The following is a 23,987-nucleotide window of genomic DNA, read 5'->3' on the forward strand; positions in this document are numbered from 1 at the left end:
CCCACTAACAGACCAGCCAGGCCTTCCTCAACCCTCCATCCCACAAGCTGCTGTGGGTGCCTCTGGTTTTATTGGCAGACAAGGTTCTTTGGGTGAATCTGGTATCTTTATTAGACCAGCTTAAATAGTTGGAGAACAATTATTGAGCAAGCTTTCAGGTTTCAAAACCCTTCGTCAGGCTCAGGAAGTTTCAGCAGTTGGTGTGTGCTCTTCCTGGGTGGAATGGAAAGTAAAGCAGCCAGAGGCTGGGCTGGGCTGCATGCAAGACAGGCAGGCAGTGAAGATGTAGATTGAGGAGTCAGTGGGTGAGAGGCTGGGGGCGTGGAGGGAGAGAAGGGGGATGGATAGTGGAGAAGTACCTGGGGAGTCAGATTTCAGGCAGGTTACAGTGTGTCATAAATCCAATGTCTATATTTAATCCATGATTTTTAATGTCCAGGAGGCTGATGAAGTGGTGTTCGTCTCTGTGAAGTGTTTTGTAAGTTTCCTTTGAGGAGCAGGACTGAGAGATTGGAGAGAGAGTGGTTTTCTTGTGAGAAATGTGCCCCCCCTACCAGTAACTGGGTATTCCTGTCCTTAATAGATTTCTGGTGTGCGTTCGTTCTGGTGCACGGTGTTGTTTGGTCTCTCCTACGTATTTTCCATCAGGGCATTTGGTGCATTGGATGAGATATATTACATTTTTGGAGGTGCAGTTGTAGGATCCAGGAATGCTGATGGCTCTGTTGTGGGGTGTAGTGATTGTGGGGGTGGTGGGGATGTGTTGGCAGGTTTTGCATTTCTTGTCATGGCATGGTCTGGATCCATTTGGTATGTTCTGGGCTTGAGGAAGTTTGCTTCTGGTGATGAGGTTGGCAAGGTTCAGTGCTTGTTTGAAGGCTGGGATGGGTGGCTCTGGGAAGATCCTTTTAAGAATAGGGTCTCTTCCTAGTATGGGTTGCAATTGTTTGAGGATTTTCCATATGGGTTTGAAGGAGGGGTGATATGTCATAAACAGCAGTGTGCAATTTGTGGGGGGTTTTCTTCTGTACTGCAGGAGTTCTTCACTTGGCATCCATGTGGCTCTTTCAAACGTGTGATCTCTCCCTCTGGAGGAGTGTCCTTGTTGGGTGAAAGCCTTTTTAAGATTGATGAGGTGGCAATCCCGGGTGTTCTCGTCAGTGCAAATTTGATGGTATCTGAGGGCTTGGCTGTATATCACAGCTTTTTTGGTGTGCTTAGGGTGATCGCTGGTTCTGTGCAGATCTGTATGTTGGTCTGTGGGTTTCCTGTATAATGTGGTCTGTATTTTACCATTCTGGATACTTAACATCGTGTCTAAAAAGGAGATGTTGGTGCTGGAGTATTCTAGAGAAAGTTGGATGGAGGGATGGTGATTGTTTTGGATGCCAGGAGCCAAAGAATGATTGGGGGGGGTAGGAGGGACAGGGTTGTAGGTTCTCTGGTGGGGGGCTAGGGAGCTAAAAATAGCCCCTGGTCTGCCCCAAGCCCCCCCCCACACACATACACACAGACACTGAGAGCCCCCTGATCCCACCAAACCCACAAAGACCCCAGTGATCCCCCACCCCTCACAGAACCCACCTGCCTCTTGATCTCTCCTGCAGATCACACATATGCCCTCCCAGTCGCTCCTGTGGATCACATCTGCCCCTTCCTCCCACCCCCCTGTGTATGCTGCTTGTACCCCCTGATCTCCCCCAGATACTGCCTGGCCCGCAACCCCACTGATCATGCCTGTGGGTCCCACCTACCCCCTGCTCCCCAATTGGATCCTACTTGCTCTCTGATCCCCTGAAGATATCCACCCCTCTGCAAGTCTTGTTGCTTGCCCTCCATCCTCCAAACTCCCCAATCCAACTTATCTTAGGTTGGGTGGCCACTTTTAATGCGATCTAACCTCCCTCAATAAGGGTAAGTGCAGGCAGAACAGGAGTAAGTAAAGGAATATTTTCAGCATGGACCATAGAAAAGTAAGTGCAGAACTCATGTTTAATATCGTTGTATCATCAGCTTAGTAAGAAAGTACTTACAGCAACCTACTCTCAAACAGCAGGATTTGACTGCCATTGATGCCAATGGCTGCCAATGCAATAGATATTTCTAAGCATGAGCAGCAGAAGCTAGCTAGCTAATATGATATTTAAGAATTCTTTAACTTCCAAATAACCAGACAGAAATTGCCTTGCATCCTTGAAATAAAGAGCTCAGTTTATACTTCTATGATACAAAATGCTCCAGTGCATTTGTTTAGGATATTCTGGAGGATATTAGATAATAAGTTTGATTCTTCTGTCAGTTAACTTCCTCAGCAATTTGCATAGAATTACTACCAAGCTGTGAAATTTATACTTTTAAAATTATTTACATAGGATGTAACCACATTCCGAGATATTTCCCCAGTGAGACATCAGACCTTGTTGTCTCAGAAAAAGCTAATAAAACCACCAATCCCCCAGCAACTATACAAAATTTCCTATCTTAAAGCAGCAATATCCATCACGAACTTCAACTGTGACAAACACAAGATAATACACATTAGTAAAAACAATTTCAAGCAATTAACCTTTACTGGGAAGTAAATTAACTAGAACCATTAAGGAAAAAGACCTGTGCACAAGTCTGGGAAGCTAACTGAAAGCATCTGCACAATGACAGACAGCTGCAAAGAAAGAGGAAAAGCAAAAGCAAACAAAATGTTCAGGTAGATAAACTGAGAGAAAGAAAACTGTACTAAAAATATTATACTGCATGTAAATCAATAGATTCTTCCTACCTGGAGTATTGTATTGAATCCTCATTGCCCACCTCACAAAAAGTTATACCATAAATACAAAGGGTCCAAAGTCAGACAATAGTGATGAACAAGCATTAAAACAATACAACAGGGACAAGTGCAAAAAGTGATATGAATGAGAATAAAAACATCTGAACAGTAAGGTTTAGAGTGGAGACAATTGAGAAGAGATACAAGGAGGATATAGGGTAATACTGGAGAAGATAAACTGGACATTTCTATTTACACTTTGTTATCACAAGGTCAGAGGAAGAGCCAATAAAGACAAAATATTTCAAGCTGTTCAAAATAAATGCATTTTTCAAAAACAGCCAATAAATACTTAGAATAAAATACACTGCCACAGAATATCATTGAGGCAAAAAGATTAACAGGATTCTAAAAATTAGGCTAAGGTACATGTAGCTCCCTATTTGGAGCTACAATAGCGTCAATAGGATGCATGTATGTATGGCCCATATTATATTTAAGACACGATTAACCAGTTAATCATGTCTTATGTTGTTACCCAGCCATATGTTAATACAATTAAAGGCATGGTAGAACAAGGAATAAGCCATAAAGTTCTTACACAAAATATGCGCAATAACTTTGTGTCTGGTTCCTATCATACCATTAACTGAATGTGTGGCCAGAGTGAGGCTCCCATGCTTGGGACCCCAGATCAGCTGGGGGCTCCAGGCAGTGGCAGCACATGGTGAAGCCCCGCGGCTGGGAGCCCCAGCAACTGACAAGGCTGCCACTTGCCAGCAATGGGAGCATGCTACTTGTGGCCTGGCTGGAAATGCAATTGTGGGGATCCCACAGCAGATTCCATCACACCTTCACTTCCACATCTGCTAAGGGTCCATGAAACATATAACGTTCTTGGAACGGACTGATAGTAACAAATCTTGTCTCTTGGGTAGATTATTTTGAAATTTTCTGTATGGAGGTTTCTTTCATCTTCATTTGGTACCTTATCATTAGTGGAGACTGCTGATGGACTATTGGCCTAATGTGGTATTACGGTTCTTTTGGACTAAATTATATACATAGAATGGACTTGCTCCTGTTTAGTACAGTCTTAACATACTTAACAGTTTGTACCTGGGTGGACAATCCTTTTCACTGCATTTCTTTTGTCGTCCATTTGGTTGCATCTCTGGGTCACAGAATGTGTTTTTGATCACACCACTCCCCTTTCTCACACAGTGGGCAATCTGTCGCCTAATACCTGTGAGAGAGACATTTTTCTACGCATATTAAATTTTAAAGATTTTCTGCTAAGTTTCAAATAACAGGGATTGTTTTGGCATCTAACACCCATTCCAGTAGCAAGCAACATCTGCAATTATCAAAACAAAGGAAAAAAAGAAACAAAGCTGAAGAGAAACTCTTGTGCTATACTTTGTTTTCTAAACAGGAGGAATGCTTCTTCCTAATTTATTATGTTCTTGATAGCATTGGAAGAAGAAGAGGCATATCCCAGTGCCTGACATACCTGAGTCACTGGAGGATGGGACACAACTCACAGATTTACAAAAAGTATTTAAGTTCTTTAAAAGAAGTTTCAGCCACAGAGATAATAATGGCTTAGCTACTCACTGAGACAGACAAATGTAATGCCTGCTTCCTAAGCTGAATGCTACATATCTGTTATTTGCCCTTGGTTCCCTTGTGCTGACATGAGGTTCAGGATGAACAATCTAAAAAATGTTCTCCCCTGAAAGCAATGAGTATTTTGTGAGGTAGGAAATCAACTGCATAAAGACCTTCACGAGAACCCCAGTAGTGCCCAGCCTGCAATAACTGCAGTATGAAAAACCCACATCACCAATCATCTCTTTACTCCATGTGGAAATTAGCACACATACTAGTCACTCTGATGAGGTTCAATTGAGCTAAATGCATGTACCACCACAGCATACCCAATTGCGACAACTCATTAAGAAAGCTGAGTAAAACCAGCTTCACTGACTAGTTGTACTAAGTCAGGCAGCAGTATTTTAGCCTTTGGTCAAAACTGAGAGCAGGTAATGGGGGGCTCTGTTGAATTAATAAGCTCAGCTGACAAGTTAATAAACAGTTTTCTTTACTGCAGTTAACTCATTAGCCTCCTAACTGCCACCTGTGTACACTGAAGTCCCCTTAAGACACATGAATATCAGGGATTTTTTGAAGCACGAGGAAAGGTTCACATTGTATCAGGAAAGAGGTATAAGAATAATTCCTCATTGACCGTAAACATGGATTGCTTTAGGATAAACTGGTGATTTTCAGAGTGTACACATGCACATTGTTTTTAAAATGTTTTTAATTAATACAGAATATTCTAGCAATGAATTTTTGTATTCTACAGATGTGAGGCCATAAAGAAAAAATGTTACAGACAGTCACTAATGATTAAGCAGGGATACCTGATGCGTATAAGGAAAACAATACAGTTTTTACATAATACAGAAGACAACAACCTAGATTTTCATTTGGGGTAGTCTTAACTACAAGGAAAGTACACTGTTGTGTGTGTGTATAGGTAAAATATGGGGTTTCAGTTTAACAGGTACACTGGAATCTACTTACAGTAAATCTCCACTTACAGATCCAGATACTTCAGTGCATTTCAGTGGAGTTTCTCTTTCCTTATTGAAGCTTCACTCATTTTTAGAGTAAAGTTTCACTCTGCTATAAGCAGGTTCCAGTGTGCTAATCCCTTTAGAGTGTAGCAATTTTCACTTGGCAATTCTCTTTTACCAGATAGCTGTTAAATGCTGCATTCTAAGGGGATTATCGTCCACCCATTTTCCTCTTCTGCTGTGGTTCAGAAAATAAAGATGGCTTTACATTCTGGGCTGGGGTGAAGAAGTAATTCTGATTTTGCTATAGATGATCCATCTGGATATGAATGGCCTACTATTTTGTCCACCAGCTGTAAGGCATTTAGAAGCAAACAGCAGCAACAAAACCAAAAACAGTAGAAAGTTGTGTAGCCCATTTCTTAAACAATTTAGCCTGTTTCCTTTATCTTGTTCAGTTGTTTCTTATAGTTAATCTTCACAAATAAATTTTCATCTCTAAAATCCCTCGTTACTCTCAATATGTTTAACTTATATGGTATTATAAAACAATTTTCCCATTTGTGACTGAGATTAAAACTCCTTACAACTACAGAAGTGCTGGAATGCTTTCTTCCTGTGTTGTTTGAAGTCAGGTGGTGAATTTGGTCTGCTTTGGACCATTTTAGGAGAGACCTATACCATTTATATTTTCTTGTTCTCATAGAGCAGGAGTGTTGAATAATATTTGAAAGCTTATTCTTTTTTGAGGAAAGGATTGCAAATTCCTTTTCCCATGTCTTTCTAGGGTGGGAGACTTTTGACTTTTTAAATACTTTATTCAGGGGTTCAGGGATACAACAATGGTGGCCGCTTGCAAAGCGAAAGCACAAACAACTTACTACCAACCCAAAAACGAGATCGGACAAGTCTCTTTGTCCTCGGATCCAGAAACCAAATTGGGCAAGGGAGTTCGTTTTCCACACGGGAGCCACCCGCACCCATTTTAATGCCCACCAAAGTGCGTCCAACGCACACCAAATAACCAAAAGATCCGAGCCACAGACCGTCCGCAAAAGTACGTCCCACGCACACCAAATCCCGGGCCAAAAGAATCCCCGGAACAACCAAACCGCCAACACATCACACCGTGACACACCCCTTCGCTGCATTTCCCGTCGTGTCTCACATGCTACGCGGTCAGCGTGCCGGCCACACAGTCCTAAACAATTCCAACCCTGCTCCATCCCATCATACATGTCACACAACCTTCAACTCTAGGGTGGGAGATGCTGAGCATTTGTTTCCCGTTTTCATCTGCCTTTTAGGGAGATAAGTACATATTCTTCCTCTTTTGTACTAAAAAAGGGAGAAAAATCTCAGCAGCTTATGCACACAAGGATTAAAGGTAAATGCTGTTGCCATGTTCCCTGAACTACATATCCAGTCTGAAGGGATCTGTGGCTGGGAATAAGGTTGGATGGGTGGCTAGTTAATGAGCCACCCATGCATTATCGTCCACCCATTTTCCTCTTCTGCTGTGGTTCAGAAAATAAAGATGACTTTACGTTCTGGGCTGGGGGCTGGGGTAATGCATCAGATTTTTCATATCTGCAGCTATTGGCGGTTTAGAAAACTGATAAAAAGAAGTGTTTGGGATAGACCTCCACCTTTGAAACATGGTTAGATTTGATGTTTGATGACAGTGCATCTCTGCTTTCTGTTCTCCTTGTCCAGAATGGATGCATACATTGTGTTGTAACCATTTTGTAGGCCTTAAAAATGCACAATAAGTTTGACCCTGTAAATTTACACAAGATATATTATTATGGATACTTTTCTCCCCATGTTGAGTTGTATCCTATCTTTTGATGCAATATTTGTACAAGAATAGATCTAAACTTTTGTTTGTAAATGAGAATTTTTTGCGATATATTATCCGTTAGAACCAGAGATTAACCATGAATAAGAATGTTCTCTATGTTGTTGTTATACTCTTGCCAAATATGTAGAATATATCTTTTGGAAAAGGATCTTGTAAAGGATTTCTGAATGAAACTACTTTTTTTTTTCAATTTATTAATGTGGAAAATGCTAATCTTTCTCCAAATGCTAACAGCTAACTCAAAATTGTTTGAGTATGTAACATATAAACAATATTGTATTGATTGTCGTCAGTGCTGCTTGAGTCTTAGTAGCTTTTTAAGCCTGAGTAAAGAAATATTTTCACTCTCCACATTTGAAATACTAATTTTTTGTGTATATTTCTCTCTTGTCTATATTTCTCTCTTTTGTCCTAATACATATTTATCTTGGACACCTCCAGCCAAAAGATCTCTCTTTAAGAGACACCCCAAAGTCAAACTTCAGGTTTAGTGCAGCCTGGTATTATTATTCTAAAGTAAAATAAAATGAGTTTCATATATTTTATTTAAACTACAATGAAATCAATTTTTAAAAATATTTTCTTCCCATGTTTCCTAACTAATTGTCTTGTTACGATGGGCAGCCAGAAACAAAACAAAAAGTATAAACACATACAAAACTGAATCAAGTGAATTTATTTTGTGAAATGAAGTAAAGAGCATTGATGGTAAAACAGATCAGCTTATTTGCTAATTTAAATGATTTAAATGTACATATTAGAGAAAAAATTCAAACGTGTCAAGATATATTCCTTAATTTAGTTGTTTTAAGTTGTATCTTCAGTAAAGAGGCTTGTACTTATAGATCCTGACATGTAGTCAACTTTAGATGTGTGCTTAACTGACTTTAATGCAGCCACTCAATGATTTGAAAGACAGGCCATGCTTCTTCAACTTTTACATTTATTTGTAACAGCTTCAGAGTATATGATTTCAGAACATGTGACAGAAGGCAGCTCTTTTACAGGGTTCCCAGTCCTTCTAGTGTAATCAGTGATAAAGCTCTGCCTTTCTTTAGAGTTGAATTTAGATTTATTATTCCATAGCAGGATGGTCTGCTTGAAAGTATAGTCTGTCAGTTGAATATCAAATTGAGTATAGCAATCTTTTATTTTCTGTTAATCAGCTAGAATGAATATAACTGTTCAGAATTCTTAATAAATCAATAACAGAAATTCTTTACTAAAATGTCACTGCAAAATTAAGATGGTTATGGAAAGCTAATTTATATTATGTAAAAATACCCAGTACTGTTTAAAAGTTGCAATAAGGAGCTTAAAACTATCTGGTGTTTCATACTAATTATATGTGAGCTCTTTGGCTACTTATGTACAGAATTATTAAAAAAAGAAAAAGAAAAAAACCCAAAACAACTGAAGTGACACAAGTTCCAGTTGGGGAATCTGAAATCAGATATTTAGTGCGTGATTTGTATTGAACTGCAGTTGGAATATATAATTCTGCAGTAGCAATTGTGTAAAGTCAGGTCAAATTGCACATGAAGAATGAACACAAATGATGTTTGTCTTTGCAACTGATGTCTGCACATGTGCTAGCATATTGGCCATGTACAGGCATTTAGCTTCTATTGAGAGAATCATTGTTCTCCCATCAGAAAACAAAAGTGTATAGACATTGAAGCTTTTTCTACCAGAATAAAAATGGTCACTTTAGGGGAAAAATAACCTGAGAACAACCAAGGTTAAATTTGCTTCCAAGTGTTTGAATGTCTGCACACCTTCCCTCAGCTTAACACTACCTCAGCTTAATGCTCCTGATAACTTCCAGAGACCGGGGACTCCAGTCTGGAGAAGGCACAGGGGTTAGTTGCTTCCTTCATCCCATAGATAGGGAAGGGAGGAGCAGCCACCAGCTGCTCCCCGTCAGGTTCTTGCAGCAAAGTTTCCTGTGTCAGAAGCAAGCAGTGGCTTTGGTGCACTGGTCCCTCTGCTTGGCTCTCGGACACTGGAGCCAAGCACAGGGAGCACTGACCTGTAGGAGTGCAAGGAGCAGGGGCTGTTCTTCTGTTGGGGAAAACTGGGACGGTTTCTACTGTGAGAGAATGCCCCTTTCTTTGCCAGTCAGCTCACTGGTGGGATGGCGGGCATTCTCCCCGGTGGATCCCTCTTAGGACTGTCTGTGGCACCTGCTGCTTTTCATCAGCTGCCAACTACTACTTGACAGGCTGTCTCCTTTCCAGGCAGGGGAGAGGACAGGCTGTCAAGCAATGAGCTTTTCTAAGGATGGGGGTTCACACAAAGAGCAACCCTCTAGTACCCTTTGGCTTGGAGACCTTTCCAATGAAGCTCTCCAACCATAGGTTCAGAGGAACATCTGTATAGTCCAGGCCCTGAGCTGTTTTTCTACCAGTAGAAATTTCTTCTGGTAGAAATGAACTTCTGTACACAGGCTCTCTGTGTGTGTATTTGTGCATGCGTCCATGAACGCCTAAACCAAAGTAATTCAAAGCAATTGGTATGAGACAAGTTTAAACAAAAAAAAGACAAAAAGCTTGACTTATCAGCTAAGATGATGAATGTTTCACTTGAAAAACTTTAATTCTTTCAGTTGAAAATGTAGTTAGAACGTTTAAACTCGATTGATTTTAGAAAAGACAGCTTTTAGTACTGAAACTAAGAACTGCACTTAGGAACTCTTTGCTATTTAAAGGTCAAAAACATTCCTTAAAAATTTCATTGATTCACAATTAGAGATGAATATTTTGAGACTTGTTCTAATGTTTAATTTCTTTTTCTCAGAACCTTTTAGTTTGTCGTATGGTAAAAACACAGCATTGACCTAATGATATTGTCAAAGATGACATTTTCTGTCTGAAGTGTGTTTCTAAATCTTATTATGTTTTCAGATAAAATGGTGCATCTTGACATGTTTAAAAACTAGAACAGTTCTGCATACGAAAACACAAATTGATAATTAGATAGATATGCCATATGTGGTGGTTTAAGTTGGCATATATCTCAAATGGCATACTTAATGTACTGTATTACTTGGATTGGTAATTTTACAGCTGAAGGTTGCTACGGTTGTTATGTTGACTCCCTCTGGTGCATCTACAGTTAATGATGACAGAACCTTTCCTCTGCAAAACACTACCTTCAGCAGTTTAAAATGCAGTTTTGGTCTGAAGTATATTACACATTCTAAGTAACACCTTTTACAAATTTGCAAACCATTTTATGTATTTTTAATTGTACAGTTTTGAAGAATTAATTACTTTATAAAGGGGTGTGTGTGTGTGTGTGTGTGTGTGTAGGCTCTCCATATTTGCTCCTAAAGTGTTTGGAAGGGGTTGAGATATAGATATAGATCCAGAGTCTGTTTTTCCCCTGATGAATATGTTACTTAAAAATGTATATGTTGCTAACCCAAGTGTTGGAAAATCTTTAGCTTGGCCCCTCCAGGCTACAGGAACAGCCAAATAAAACATGCTCTTCCATCCCTTCCAGGGGATATAGAAGACAGGGAAACAAGGGCTCCATGTGCAAATGTGAGGATATATCCTTTGCAGACTGTTCCAGCTGAGATTTACCTTTAAAATCACTGCTTATTTAAAAAAAAAATAAATCAGAAAGCAGTAGTAAAAATGTCATATTAACATATTCATTTTATAGTATATGTATCTAATTACATGGAAAGTTGTATTCAGATAAACATTATTTCCTTCTTTCTTAAATAATTTATGGACCACTTCCAGGGTCAAAAGTAAATCTACCAAGTTTTTAATGCGCTGAGGTCCAAGACAGCAAAGGAAACTGTCATGTCTTTTCTTCAAGTATAGATTGGACTGGAAGAGATCGTGACCTACTGAGTTCAGTCCCTTGTTATTGCAGGCAACCATTTTGTACAATCCTGTAAACCAGTGGGGGCCAACTTTTTTGACAGCCGTGCCACAAATCAGCCTAACATCCTCCCCGAGTGCCATTCGCATACCCTTTCCTCAGCCTGATGGACTGCTCTGCTTTCAGTTCCCTGCCCTGTGACCCTACCTAATCTGCTTCTTTGCTTTCTGCTCCCTGCCCTGTTCTCTTCTCCTGATTTGCTTATCTGTTTTCCACTCCCTGCTCTTTCTGCTGCTGCGTTGCCTGTCTCCTCCCTGGTCTGCCATTTGGCAACCAGAGAGCCTGCCCATGCCACTTGTGGACATGTTTTGCATATTGGCCACCCTTGTCAGAAACAGTACTTCCGAAAAGGAGAAGCGGAAGAAAAATGAAAACCCCGGAGAGATGGGAGAAGTGATAGTGTTCAGGGAAAAGGGGTATGAACCAGAGAAACTTGAGGAAAGATGTTCAGAGGAAACTCTTTCTTTCAGAGCATTGAGAAGGTACCCTAAAAGGAATTGGATAAAGAAGCCCGAAAGTAGAAATGTGACAGAAGGATTTGTTTATCAGTGTATAGTAGTTACTGCAGTTCTGCCCAAGGTAGCTAAAATATAATTGCTGATGGAAGGAATAGTTGTGATTATGGTGTAGGCATATCCATCCCCAGGACAAAACACATGGGTGGGTGATGAAAAAGCTATTAAAAAAGCAACAGAAAATGCAAGCGGCAGTTTTTAAAGCGTTTAAAACTCTGCTAAACCTGAGCAGAATTTAATGGGATAAAGAAGAGTTGCTTCTCTGGCTTGAGGGCTTTTTCCTGCTGAATTGCCAGGGCCTGCTGCAAACAGTGGACATAGCAGACTATCTCAAAAATAAAGGTTGTCACAGTCTCCTATAATGGGAAATGTAAAATAGTCTGAATGACCTGTAAAATGATAGGTTCCTTATTTTAAAATACACTGATTGTGTGCAGCATTATACTAGGTACCTTGCCATCTGTATCTTTGTGAGTTTTGTTATGGTTTTGTCCTCACTGTCATTTTTACTGCAGTTTTTGTTGTTGTTGTTTATTTTCTGCATTTTTTCTGCCTTGCGGTGTTCCAGTTCTGCTCCTTTCTGAGGTGCAAAGGGGCTTTAAGGCTTCATGAACGGGGCACTGGGAGATTCTAGCTGGAGGAAGGCTAAGTCCCTTATGCCAAGAAAGGTGAGTGACATGTTAGGGTTGTGCTCAGGTTAGTATTTAAAAATGGTGTGCTTCTGCTGTTCCATGATCTCTAGCTGGCATAGGTACTCACTGAGGGACAGCTACCATTTTATAAATTGGAGTAGTCATAATTTCTCTATATTTCACAGGGATTTAGAGAGTATAAAGATGGGCATGTTGGGATTTTTAGGTTCCATTTTAGGTTTCAAGTTCCTTGGACTGCTCAAGGTCTGTACTAAGTGTTGTTTTTTTTTCCTGCTTTCATATCTTAGATGCTCAAAATTAAAATGGTGATCTCTTTTTGTCATTGCCGGGTGCATCTACACGTACCCCACCCCCCATGGCGCAGTTGGTACTGCACTGTCATTTAGTAATTGCTTTAGGAAGTACTATATGACGATGTGGTAGCAGCCATTACTGCACCGTCCTGGTGGCACACAGTTATTTTTAGTACTTGTCTTGCCATAGTGACACGCCATAACGAGATGTGCTACGTCACCATAGTGACGAGCTCTCATATAGATGAGTGCACAGTGTCCAGTTTTTAATATATTTTTTCCCCCGGCCAAATAAGTGCCTGTAAATCAAGGCACAGAATAGTTTATGATCTTGGGAGTTTGAGCGCAGTGAACTCTCAGTAGTTTTCAGTGATATAGAAATTACTGTATGAAGATGGAGAAAAGGACCTTTTAAAATGGTGTTTAATTTTATGTAATTCATTTCTCAGTTAAGTGTCAGAGACTGCGTCTACATGAGATGCTGACTGCACAGTTGTTGCTGCGCAGTCATTTAGAACTTGCATACACAGGTACTAAATGACTGCTCAGCAACCAGAGTTATTGCTTAGTTGCATTTCTGAATGACTTTTTGGTGATGCTGACTGTGCAGTAGTTTGTTACTACAGCACAGTAGCGTCATGTCATGCTTTGTGCCATGCAACACTATTGTGCAGTAGTAGTAACCAGCTGCTGCGCAGTTGGTGTCTCGTGTAGACGTAGCCAGAGTTCTGCAACAAACCTTGAGAGTACATTGAATGTTTCTGTCCTGTTCTGAACTGTGAGACTTCTGTGTCTAGGCACTCCAGAGCACTGCAGAAAGTAGATACTCAAAGTAGATTCTTGAAAGTTATCAACAAATGATGCTAAGAAACTCAGAAGCCAAGCAGTTTCTCTGATTTTTAAATTCACCATATTGAAAGGGTTTGGAATGATAAATTAAAATTATTGGTAGCCTTGAAGTTAACTACTTGTCAGAGCGTACAAATAATCTGGAGTTGTCCTTTATTGTGGGTCTTTAGTATAATTTTAACTGAGTGTCACATCAGTATATAAAAGCAGTCAGCATATCATTAGGAAATATTTGTAGTGGAGTAAGGAAAATACCTTTGACAGTTCATAATTTATCTTTGTTTTGCTGTCTTACAATTTATCACTTGTTATCCTGATTCTTTTATTTTTATGCACATGTATTTGAGCAAACATGTTTCAAATTTTAAGATAACCATTCCTTTTACTTTCAGTAAGCAAAATTATATTATGAACATGTTTTAGGTTTCTGGCAAATTACTGACTGGCTTTATTTGTATTGCCATAGCACCTAAAAGTTGTAATTGTCAGGTTAAGATTCCTTTCTCCTAGTTGATAAACAAATCCTAGAAGATTTTCCCTGTCCCAAAGGGTTTATATTCTAACTACAAGACAAGAAACAACATGTGGTAAGAGACAAGACAACGTTTTTTAAATTAAAGTTCAGCAATTTGTTTTAAATATCTTGCTGTATGGATGGGAGTGTATGGGCTTTGAAGCAAAATCCTCAACAAATGCTCAAAAAATCTTCTACAAAACTGCATTTATGCAAAAAGTAAAAATAACTCTGTAGTTGTCGGGCCATGTATGGCAGATGTGTTCTTTACACTTTATGGTAATGTTGTTATAGTATTTATTCAACAATTAAGTAATTACTGTGGTGATGACTTCAGTTTGACTGGCGCATGCTCCGACCTGAATTGAAAACATGTTCTTACTATATTCAAATAGAAAATATTTGTGAAACGCTAACATAATTCAATTTCCTAGTTGTATTCACCAAAAAAAAGGCTTTGTAAGGATGCAATGGTGTGGTAGTAGAATCTTAAATATGGAAGTTGAAAAGTATTGTGTTTAAGAAAAACAGAAACATTTTCCAGACATGCTTCTCAGAGCAGTATCTCTTTACTCTTCCCTGACATTTTTGATACTTTACACTGGAATTTAACCCTGTTATCAACAGCCTGTTACCATATTTTCCTTACATAAAGGAATTATAGCAGCAAGTGATATTCTTAAAGATAAAAAAATTTATAATTTATACAGCAGTCAGCTTGCACCCTTAAATATGATTTGCTTGCCTCTACTTATTATGTATATGCATCATATCTGTTCTTCATTAGCACTCTGAGTATTTATTTTAAGGCATCTATACTTGTTTGTAGCCCTTTTTGTGAGTTTGGCTTAGATGTAACTTAATTATTATGAACTAGGGGAATAGGAAATATGGAAGAAAATCTTTTATTCCTGGATTACTGCTATATTCCATGTATATTGAAATTATACGGATATGATATGTGTTTTTCAGATTTAGTATTTTTAAATTAAATTTTGGTCAGGCCCTCCCAAACACAAATGGGAACTATTGTAATTTTCTGAACTATATGTGCAGGAAAAGAACATTTATTAAAATTTGATAAGGATAAATCTAGTAGGGAACAAATGAGTACTTTTAGATATTGTGGTTAGCAAGTTGTTTTAATTAACTTGTCACAGTATACCTTTCTTATCGGGAAACAGCCCTGCATCTGTACTGTAGGAGGTCTTAAGAACTGCAGGTACTCTGCAGTTTTATGTTTCACCTTTTATAATTGCTCTCATATTAATTTGTACGTAACCTTTTTTTTGTTTAAACTTGTTTGCAAGTACTACAGCAATAGGTAGGATACTGTAGATACTCCTGTACTGAGTTTGTGTACTTTTAAAAATACTGTTTTATTAGTCAACTACCACAGTCTATTAATAATTAAAAATAAAGGTGTCTGTGTAACTATCATAGTAATTAATAACAGTTTCTACAAAGGAAGTATAAGCTGTTTTGCAGATTCAGTTCCTGTTTTGTTTCTGTATGCCACTCTAACATAAAATTTGAAAATACAGAAATTACTTGAAACTGTGACACTACCATACTTTTTGAAGTAACAAAAGTAAAACAATTTAAAGACAGCTGAAACTGTTCTTCTTTCCCTAATCTGTGCCTTTTAGCGGTCTTAAGCAGCTGACAACGTAATATCTTATACGTCCAACTTTTAATTTTCATTTGACCTCCTCCATATTCTATCTTGCATAGATTGTTGCACTTTTATATTATATTATTGCACAGTGTATAATTTAAAAATACACAATGAATAAATAAAAATAAGAGACCCACTGTTCATGGCTGACTTTTTGCTTTGCTAATTGCTCATATGGTATAATCAGCCAACAAGATTAATGCTGTTCTATAGCTTCTTTTTTTATTAAAGTTAGGCATAGGTATCCCTGGCAAAAGGAAAATAATTAGTATTTATATTTTGTGCTCTTTCTATTTTCTACTTGTATTTTTCATAGATTGCATAGATTTCATAGACATCAGGGCTGGAAGGGACCTCAGGAGATCATCGAGTCCAGCCCACCGCCCAAAGGGCAGGAGGTCAGCTGGCGTCATAGGATCCCAGCAAGATAAGTATCCAATTTGCTCTTGAAGGTGTTCAATGTAGGTGCTTGAACCACCTCCGATGGCAGACTGTTCCAGACCTTGGGGGCTCGGACAGTAAAGAAATTCTTCCTGAAACGGTCTTGCAGGAGTTTGTGACCGTTCGACCTCGTCATCCCTTGGGGCGCTCTGGTGAACAGATGTTCCCCCAGATCCTGGTGGTCACCCCTGATAAACTTACAGGTGGCCATCAGATCACCCCTGAGCCTACGCTTTTCCAGGCTAAGGAGTCCCATGTCTCAGCCTATCATCATAAGATCTGTTTTCCTGACCTCTGATCATGCGCGTGGCTCTCCTCTGGACTCTCTCAAGCTTCTCCACATCCTTTTTGAATTGTGAAGCCCAAAACTGGATGCAGTACTCCAGCTGTGGCCTCACCAAGGCCGAGTACAAGGGGAGAATGACGTCCTGGGATTTGCTTGAGAAGCATCTATGGATGCAAACCAGCATTCTGGACGTTTTAGTAGCCGCAGCATCGCATTGAAGGCTCATGTTCATCTTGCCGTCAATGATGACCCCCAAGTCTCTTTCTTCCACAGTGCTAGCCAGCGTAGCACTGCTGAGCCCATAAGGATGCTGCTGGTTTTTCTTTCTAAGGTGGAGAACCTTGCATTTTTCAGTGTTAAACACCCATCAGGTTCTCGTCCGCTCATTTACTGAGCCTGTCCAGGTCAGCCTGGATCACCCGCCTGTCTTCTGGCATGGATGCTTTGCCCCAAAGTTTGGTGTCATCGGTGAACTTGGCCAGTCCACTCCTGACTCCAATGTCCACATCATTAACGAAGATGTTGAACAATATGGGTCCAAGGACAGAGCCTTGAGGGACCCCACTGGTCACAGGACACCTTGATGAGTGACTGCCATCAACTACTACCCTCTGGGTCCGACCACAGAGCCAATTTCTCAGCCAGCGGATCATGGTGGACCCAAGGCCACAACTGGCCAGTTTCGCCAAGAGGTGAGCATGGGATACCAGATTGAAGGCTTTTTTGAAGTCAAGATATATGACATCAATCTCTTCTCCCTTGTCCAGGGGATAGGTCACCTGGTCGTAGAAGGAAATGAGATTGGTCAAGCAAGACCTACCCACAACAAACCCATGCTGGCTATCCCTTAGGATGTTGGGGTCGGCCAGTCCATTAAGGATGGCCTCTTTAATAAATTTTTCTAAGATCTTCCCCAGGAAAGAAGTCAGGCTGATGGGCCTATAGTTAGCCAGATCCACTTTCCTCCCTTTCTTGAAGATAGGCACCACATTGGCCTTCTTCCAGTCTTCGGGCACTACACCAGAGCACCAGGAGTTTTCAAAGATCCATGCCAGGGGCTGGGCTATCATGCTCTCCAGCTCCTTGAGTACCCTGGGGTGTAGAGTGTCAGGGCTGGCTGACTTGAAGGTATCCAGCTTCTCAAGATGTTCTTTTATGAGGTCAGCATTTAAGGAGGGCAGGGGATCTTGAGTACCCTGGGGTGTAGAGTGTCAGGGCTGGCTGACTTGAAGGTATCCAGCTTCTCAAGATGTCTTTTATGAGGTCAGCATTTAAGGAGGGCAGGGGATCTCCCTGTCCCGTAGTAGGCATGGGCATCCCATGGGACTGAAGAAAGACCGATGCAAAATACCCATTTAATAGGTTGGCTTTTTCCTGGGCATCAGTTATCAGTTGCCTCATCTGGTTCATCAGGGATCCAATGTTGCCCTTGCTTTTCCTCCGGCTCCCAACATATCTGAAAAAGGATTTTTTATTGTCCTTGATGCTCTAAGCTAGTTGGAATTCAGTTGCAGCCTTGGCTTTCCTGGTTTGCTCCCTGCAGGACCGGGCCAGTGCAGAATAATCCTCCTTGGAGGTGAATCCCGTCTTCCATCCTTTGTAGGCTTTTCTTTTTAGCCTTAGGAGGTCTTCTAGGTCCCTGGAGAGTCAGGGGGGCTGCTGTGCCCTCTTGCTGCCTTTCCTCTGAGATGGAATAGACTTAGCTTGTGCATTGAGGATCGCTCCCTTGAGGAGCAACCACTGTTCTTGAACTCCCCTCTCCCTGGGGTCATGGTCCCTTAGGGCCTCACTGACAAGCCTCCTGAGCTTGTCAAGGTCAGCTTTTCTGAAGTCAAGGACTTCTGTGTTGCTGACTGACTTGCCAGATTTACGATGGATGGTGAAGGTCATCAGCTCATGGTCGCTGTCACCCAGCTTCCCATTGATCACTAGGTCACCGATGAGGTCATCCCCTGTAGCCAGTACCCGGTTGAGCAGTGCTTGCTTCTTGTTAGCCCATTGACTTCTTGAGTCAGGTAGAGGTCATCCACACATGAGAGGAAGCTCTGTGACTGCTCAGATTTTGCTGAGTGATCCTCCCACAAGATGTCCAGGTAACTGAAGTCACCCATGACAACCATGATCATGGAGCATGCGGCCTCAGCCAGTTCCCGGGCGAACTCCTGGTCAAGCTCAGGACTTTGGGTGGGAGGTCTGTAGTAGACTCCCACCATTGTATCCCCTGTGCCATGTTCCCCACGGATTTTAACCCAGAGGGTCTCCAGTCATCCACCCTGGTCGCCAATATCAGCTAGCAGGGACATGTAGCTTTCCTTAACATAGAGAGTTACACCCCTGCCCCTTTTATCTACACAATCCCTCCTGTACAGGGTATAGCCATCTATACCCAAGGTCTAGTCATGGGTGGAGTCCCACCAGGTCTCCATTATCCCTATGACATCATAATTATTTGCATTGAGCAGGAGGACGAGCTCCTCCTGCTTATTCCCCAAGCTCCTGGCATTTGTGTACAGGCAGGCAAGTGTCCCCTTGGGGGCTCTTGCCTTGCCCGCAGATTGTACCAGGGCTGGGGCAAGGGTGGGCTCCCTTAAGTGCCTTGGTCCACTGGCTTTGCAAGAGCTGCTCAGTGAACCAGCAGTGGTGGTAGTCCCCCTGTCCTCCAATGGGCTTAGTTTAAAGCCCGGTGGAGCAGGTCAGCCAGTCTGGCTGAGAACAGCCTCCACCCCAGGGGAGAGAGGTGGAGGCCATCTCTTCCCAGCAGCTCACTGCCTCTTTCACCAAAGAGTGGGCTGTGGTCATGGAAGCCAAAGCCTTCCTGATGACACCAGCGCCAGTCTTTGGTTGACTATGTGGATCCTCCTCTCCCTCCTCAGCCCATAGCCCGAGACTGGGAGGATCGATGGGAACACCACCTGTGCCCCCAGACCCTTTAGCCCTGCTCCCAAATCCCTGTAGCACCTCATGACCCGGCTGGGAGCGCTCCGAGCCGTGTCATTGGTGCCCATATGAATAAGGAGCATAGGATAGTGGTCTATGGGCTGGAGGAGCTTTGGGATCTTCTCTGCAATGTCCCAGATGTGGGCCCCCAGGAAGCAGTAGACTTCCCAGACTAAGGGGTCGGGGTGGCAGATTGCCCCCTTAGTCCCCCTCAGGATGGAATCTCCCACAACAAACACCTTACATTTTGTCTTGGGAAGAGCGGGGACGGTAGCTGCAGTTAAGCCTGTGTTGCCTGTGGGAGCTGGCAACTCAGCAGGCTCTGCTGGAGCAGCAAGAGGTGCATACCTGTTGCTAAGCTCCGGCGGGGCAGGGGCCTTGGTGCGGCGGGCCTTAGGGTCCTTGACCACCTTGGTCCATGCCCTTGACTGGACAGACTGGACAGAGTGGGAGGTCCCAGAGTCCTCCTTTGTCCTCAAGGGAGACGGTGGTCTACCCTCCGGGTCCCGGGGAGAAGGCCTGGCAGTAGGAGTTAATCTCCTGCTCATAGTCCCTGATGGCATGCAGTCTCTGGACTGTGGCCTGGAGCTCCTCCACCTAGCGCACCAGAGACCCCAGAAGGGAGCAGACTCCACACAGAGAGGTGGCCATGCTTCCGGGCCCCAGAGCCTGAAAAAGGGACAGGCAGCCTGTGCAGCCAAGAGCCAGAGGCTCCATCTGCATGGAGCCTGGAACCATGGGCTCTGCCTGGGTGGCAGTCCCTGAGGTGCCCAAGGGAGGGGCTGCAGAGCCCAAGAGGACCCTCAGGGTGCAGTGCATGCCAATCTGTGTCATGCTGGCTGGCTACAGCTGGGACTGTCTACCCTGGGGGGTTTGCAGGCAGGGTCTCGGGCCCTCCTGTGTGAGCTCCGCATTAACTCATGCGCCAGCAGACAAGTGCACCTGTTCGCACGGCTCCAGTCATGTGGCTCCCTGGGGGGCTGGGCAAAGTAGGGGCCTGGGTGGAGCTGGACCCAGCCCAACTCCACGCAGCCACCTCCTCCCACTCAGAGAGGGGTTAACCCCTTCCCACCATGAGCCCTGCTTGCCTCCGGCTGTGCTGGGGGTCGGCAGGGGGCTCCGCGGCTGCTGGGGGGTGTCTGGGGTGCTTCGGGGGAGCGGGGGCACAGTGAGCTTTCACTTGCACGTCTCTCGCCACTCCGGAGCCTAACTGGGACTTTTTTTTGCATATTTTTTGCATAATTTAACATATTTTTCTTTGTTTTCCAATAAAGATGGTAGAATATCAAGAGACACAGGTATCCATTAATTTAGTTTCTTATTAGTATAACTCCAAAGGCCTCCTTAATAGACTGTATAATAATTTGACCTGGAGGTAAGCAGGCACAATTTTATTAACGTCGGTGAAGCAATACTTAGTAGTGGAGTTGAATTTGGACCAGTATGTACAAAGAGAATCCCTAAGGGCCAATGCAGTCAGTCTGCAAAGAGATGAATAAAAATAGGACATGAAAATACAGCTCTGGAAAACTTCCAAGTAAAGCTCAATCTCAGTTAGATTTTAACTACTAACATCAATATGAATAGCTTAGTACAAGAGACATTTAAATATGCACATCAACTATACTGTATCTTAAAAACAGAATCATCTGTATCCTGGAGAACTTAATATTTGTTGCAACTGGTTTTCTCATCTGGGGAAATCTGTAACAGACCCATCTCTGTTCCATTAATGGCAGTCCTATCAGTAAGCCAAATGCCACAGCATTACAAAAGAATGTGTTCTTAAATAATAATATGTGTAAAGGCCTCATAGCCAGCTATCCTTGCAGATGATGAGCATACATAGATAGTTGCATCTATAGCTGAAAAAGATAAAGACTTATCTCTGTGTACTACTCTATGTGTCAGATGGCACTGCAAAACAAAATCTAAAAAAAAAAGTTGAAGTATGCATTATTCCTGTGGAATAAAAAAAGAAAGCGCTGTAATGTACATGTCTAAATTCAGGGATTGTTTTGACTGGTGATGGAAATTACATTTTCGGACATAGATGATGCATAAGTGCTGAAAGTGGAAGAGCACAACTCTGTGCCACTAGAGCAGCGGGAGTGGAGGGGTCAGAATTCTGTGCTGCCGCTGCTGCCGAGTGTTGGGTCTGGCCAGGCAGCGGCCACATGCCTCACTGTTGGTGTCAAAATTGGCTGCCGCTGCTACCCCTACTGCTGCCGGGAACTGGCTTTGTCCAGGCTGCAGCCCCATGCCCTGCTCTCAGCACAGAAATCTGCAGGGGGGGGGGGAATGTGCCCCCTCACTCCTCTCTGACTCATCATCAATATTTTGGGGTAAATATAACTTTTACACTGAAAGTTTGACATTAAAATTTCCTGTGTAGAGTTTCCAACGTCACCTAACAAAAATTGGGGAAAGTCTGTGTCTGTATGTACTTTTCCTTCACTTTGTGTCCTTTGTTTTACCTGATAGCATTCAGTAGGGGTGTGCAAAACAGGCCATATTTGATTCGGATTCAGCCTAAATCGGGGACAGTGATTTGATTTGTTGATTTGGAGCACTGTCCCCAATTCAATTCAGCTGAATCTGAATCTGAAGATTCTATGCTAATTCAGAGAATCAGCGATTCGGCCGTAGACACAGCTTTAAATGTTTTCTTTTTCTATGTACCTCAGGGTACCAGGCATGGCTTGTGAATGCTGTGATGGTGGGGTGGATGGAGTGTCCCACAGGGGCGGGGGGAGGGAGAGCCCATGTGCTTGATGCTGAACATGGAAGTAGACCAGCAATACTCGGATTTGATGTCATATACTCGAAGTCATATATCTTGACTTTAAAAAAGCCTTCGATCTGGTATCCCATGATCACCTCTTGGCAAAACTGGCTAACTGTGGCCTTGACCTCACCACGATCCATTGTCTGGGGAATTGGCTCCATGGTAGGACCTAGAGGGCGGTGGTTGATAGAAGTCAATCATTATGGTGTACTGTGACCAGTGGAGTGCCTCAAGGCTCTGTCCTAGGGCCTATACTATTTAACTTCTTCATTAATGATGTAGACATTGGTGTCAAAAGTGGACTGGCCAAGTTTGCTGACAACACCAAACTTTGGGATAAAGCACTATGGATGAAAAGGACTTGGGGGTCATGACTGACCAGAAGATGAACATGAGCCTTCAATGTGATGCTGCGGCTAGAAAAGAGAGCAAAACGCTCTCTTGCATCCATAGATGCTTCTCAAGTAAATCCCAGGACATCGTTCTCCCCTTGTACTGGGCCTTGGTGAGGCTGCAGCTGGAGTACTGCATCCGGTTTTGGGCTCCACAATTCATAAAGGATGTGGAGAAGCTCGAGGGAGTGCAGAGGAGAGCCATGCGCATGATCAGAGGTCAGGAAAACAGACCTTACAACAACAGGCTGAGAGCCATGGCACTCTTCAGCTTGGAAAAGCGCAGGCTCAGGGGTGATCTGGTGGCCACCTACAAGTTTATTGGGTTGCTCACCAGGATCTGGGAGAACGCTAATCAGAGCGCTCCAAAGGATGACAAGGTCGAACGGTCACAAACTCCTCCATGACTGTTTCAGGCTGGACATAAGGAAGAACTTCTTTACTGTCTGAGCCCCCAAGGTTTGGAATAGACTGCCTCCGGAGGTGGTTCAAGCACCTACTTTGAACGCCTTCAAGAGACATTTGGATGCTTACCTTGCTGGGATCCTATGATCCCTGCTGACTTCCTGCCTCTGGGGCAGGGGGCTGGACTCAATGATTTTCCAAGGTCCCTTCCAAACCTAGTGTCTATGAATCTATGAATGCGATATAGTTGCTTTTTTAAACAAAATGTTCATATTTGGTAGCTTTATTATATATTACAGAGGAAGTCAGTCAAAATCCCCTCCTGCAGAACCTGGCCTATTGACCACTTAGGTACACATGCAACTTGAAAGCGCAGGAGTCCAAATGAAGTCACAGGCTTACAGTTGCACATATTACTTAAATGAATAGTTAAATGGGACCTCTAAAATTTGTCCATGGTTAGCAGAGGTGTTGTTTCCCTCAGCTATTCTCACTTGATCAGTGCTAACAACCATGGCGACTTTAACCAGCTAACTGAATAAGGTACAACTCTGCATAACTTCAGATTAACTCAGCTAACTCTCATGGCTACTCTATGTTAGCAGTGTTTTGAGATCACACAGGTAGACACCAAGATAGCCGAATAAGCATATGGTGCTGTACTTTGGAAAAGGGTGAATCCATTGGGCAGTTGTCATAAGGGTCTGATCACCACTGTAGAGACTTCTCTATATATTCTGAGGCTGCTTTAGCAACAGAACAGTCCTTTGTCTGGAGACACTTTCCACTGTTGCTAAAGCACCCTCCATCCTACACCCACCCCTTTGGGCCCCACTGAGTGCTTACTAAATTTTTGGAATAAAACACTAGTTTGCTGTTTTTTAGGCTCTCTCTGCCTTAACACCTTTATTCCTGAGTACAAAAAAGATACACAGAGGCAGCTGAGACAACCGTGCAAATTTGTTTTTTCATTTAGGAGTCGCATATTGGTCCCTAAATGCACCAATGTGTGTGTGAACAAAACCTGTTTGTTGCACCTGTTCATGAAAAAGCAAACACTGCGTGAATATGATGAGATCAGACAATGATTTGGATTTACAGATATGTTCAAAAAGTTTCC

The 23,987-nt window shown here is 42.4% G+C and overlaps 1 protein-coding gene across 1 annotated transcript in view; it reads right to left on the bottom strand.

Annotated features, from left to right (window-relative positions):
* Positions 1 to 23,987, bottom strand: part of ADAMTS12 (ADAM metallopeptidase with thrombospondin type 1 motif 12) — a 362,955-nt gene that overhangs the window by 41,746 nt on the left and 297,222 nt on the right. The window contains exon 17 of the mRNA XM_090037912.1: positions 3,887 to 4,013. Coding sequence (XP_089894038.1) covers positions 3,887 to 4,013 — 127 coding nt within the window. The remainder of the gene's footprint in view (positions 1 to 3,886; positions 4,014 to 23,987) is intronic.

The sequence above is a fragment of the Crocodylus siamensis genome, chromosome 3 (assembly GCF_052110815.1).
Source record: "Crocodylus siamensis isolate JL-2025a chromosome 3, ASM5211081v1, whole genome shotgun sequence".
NCBI classification, from domain to species: Eukaryota; Metazoa; Chordata; order Crocodylia; family Crocodylidae; genus Crocodylus; species Crocodylus siamensis.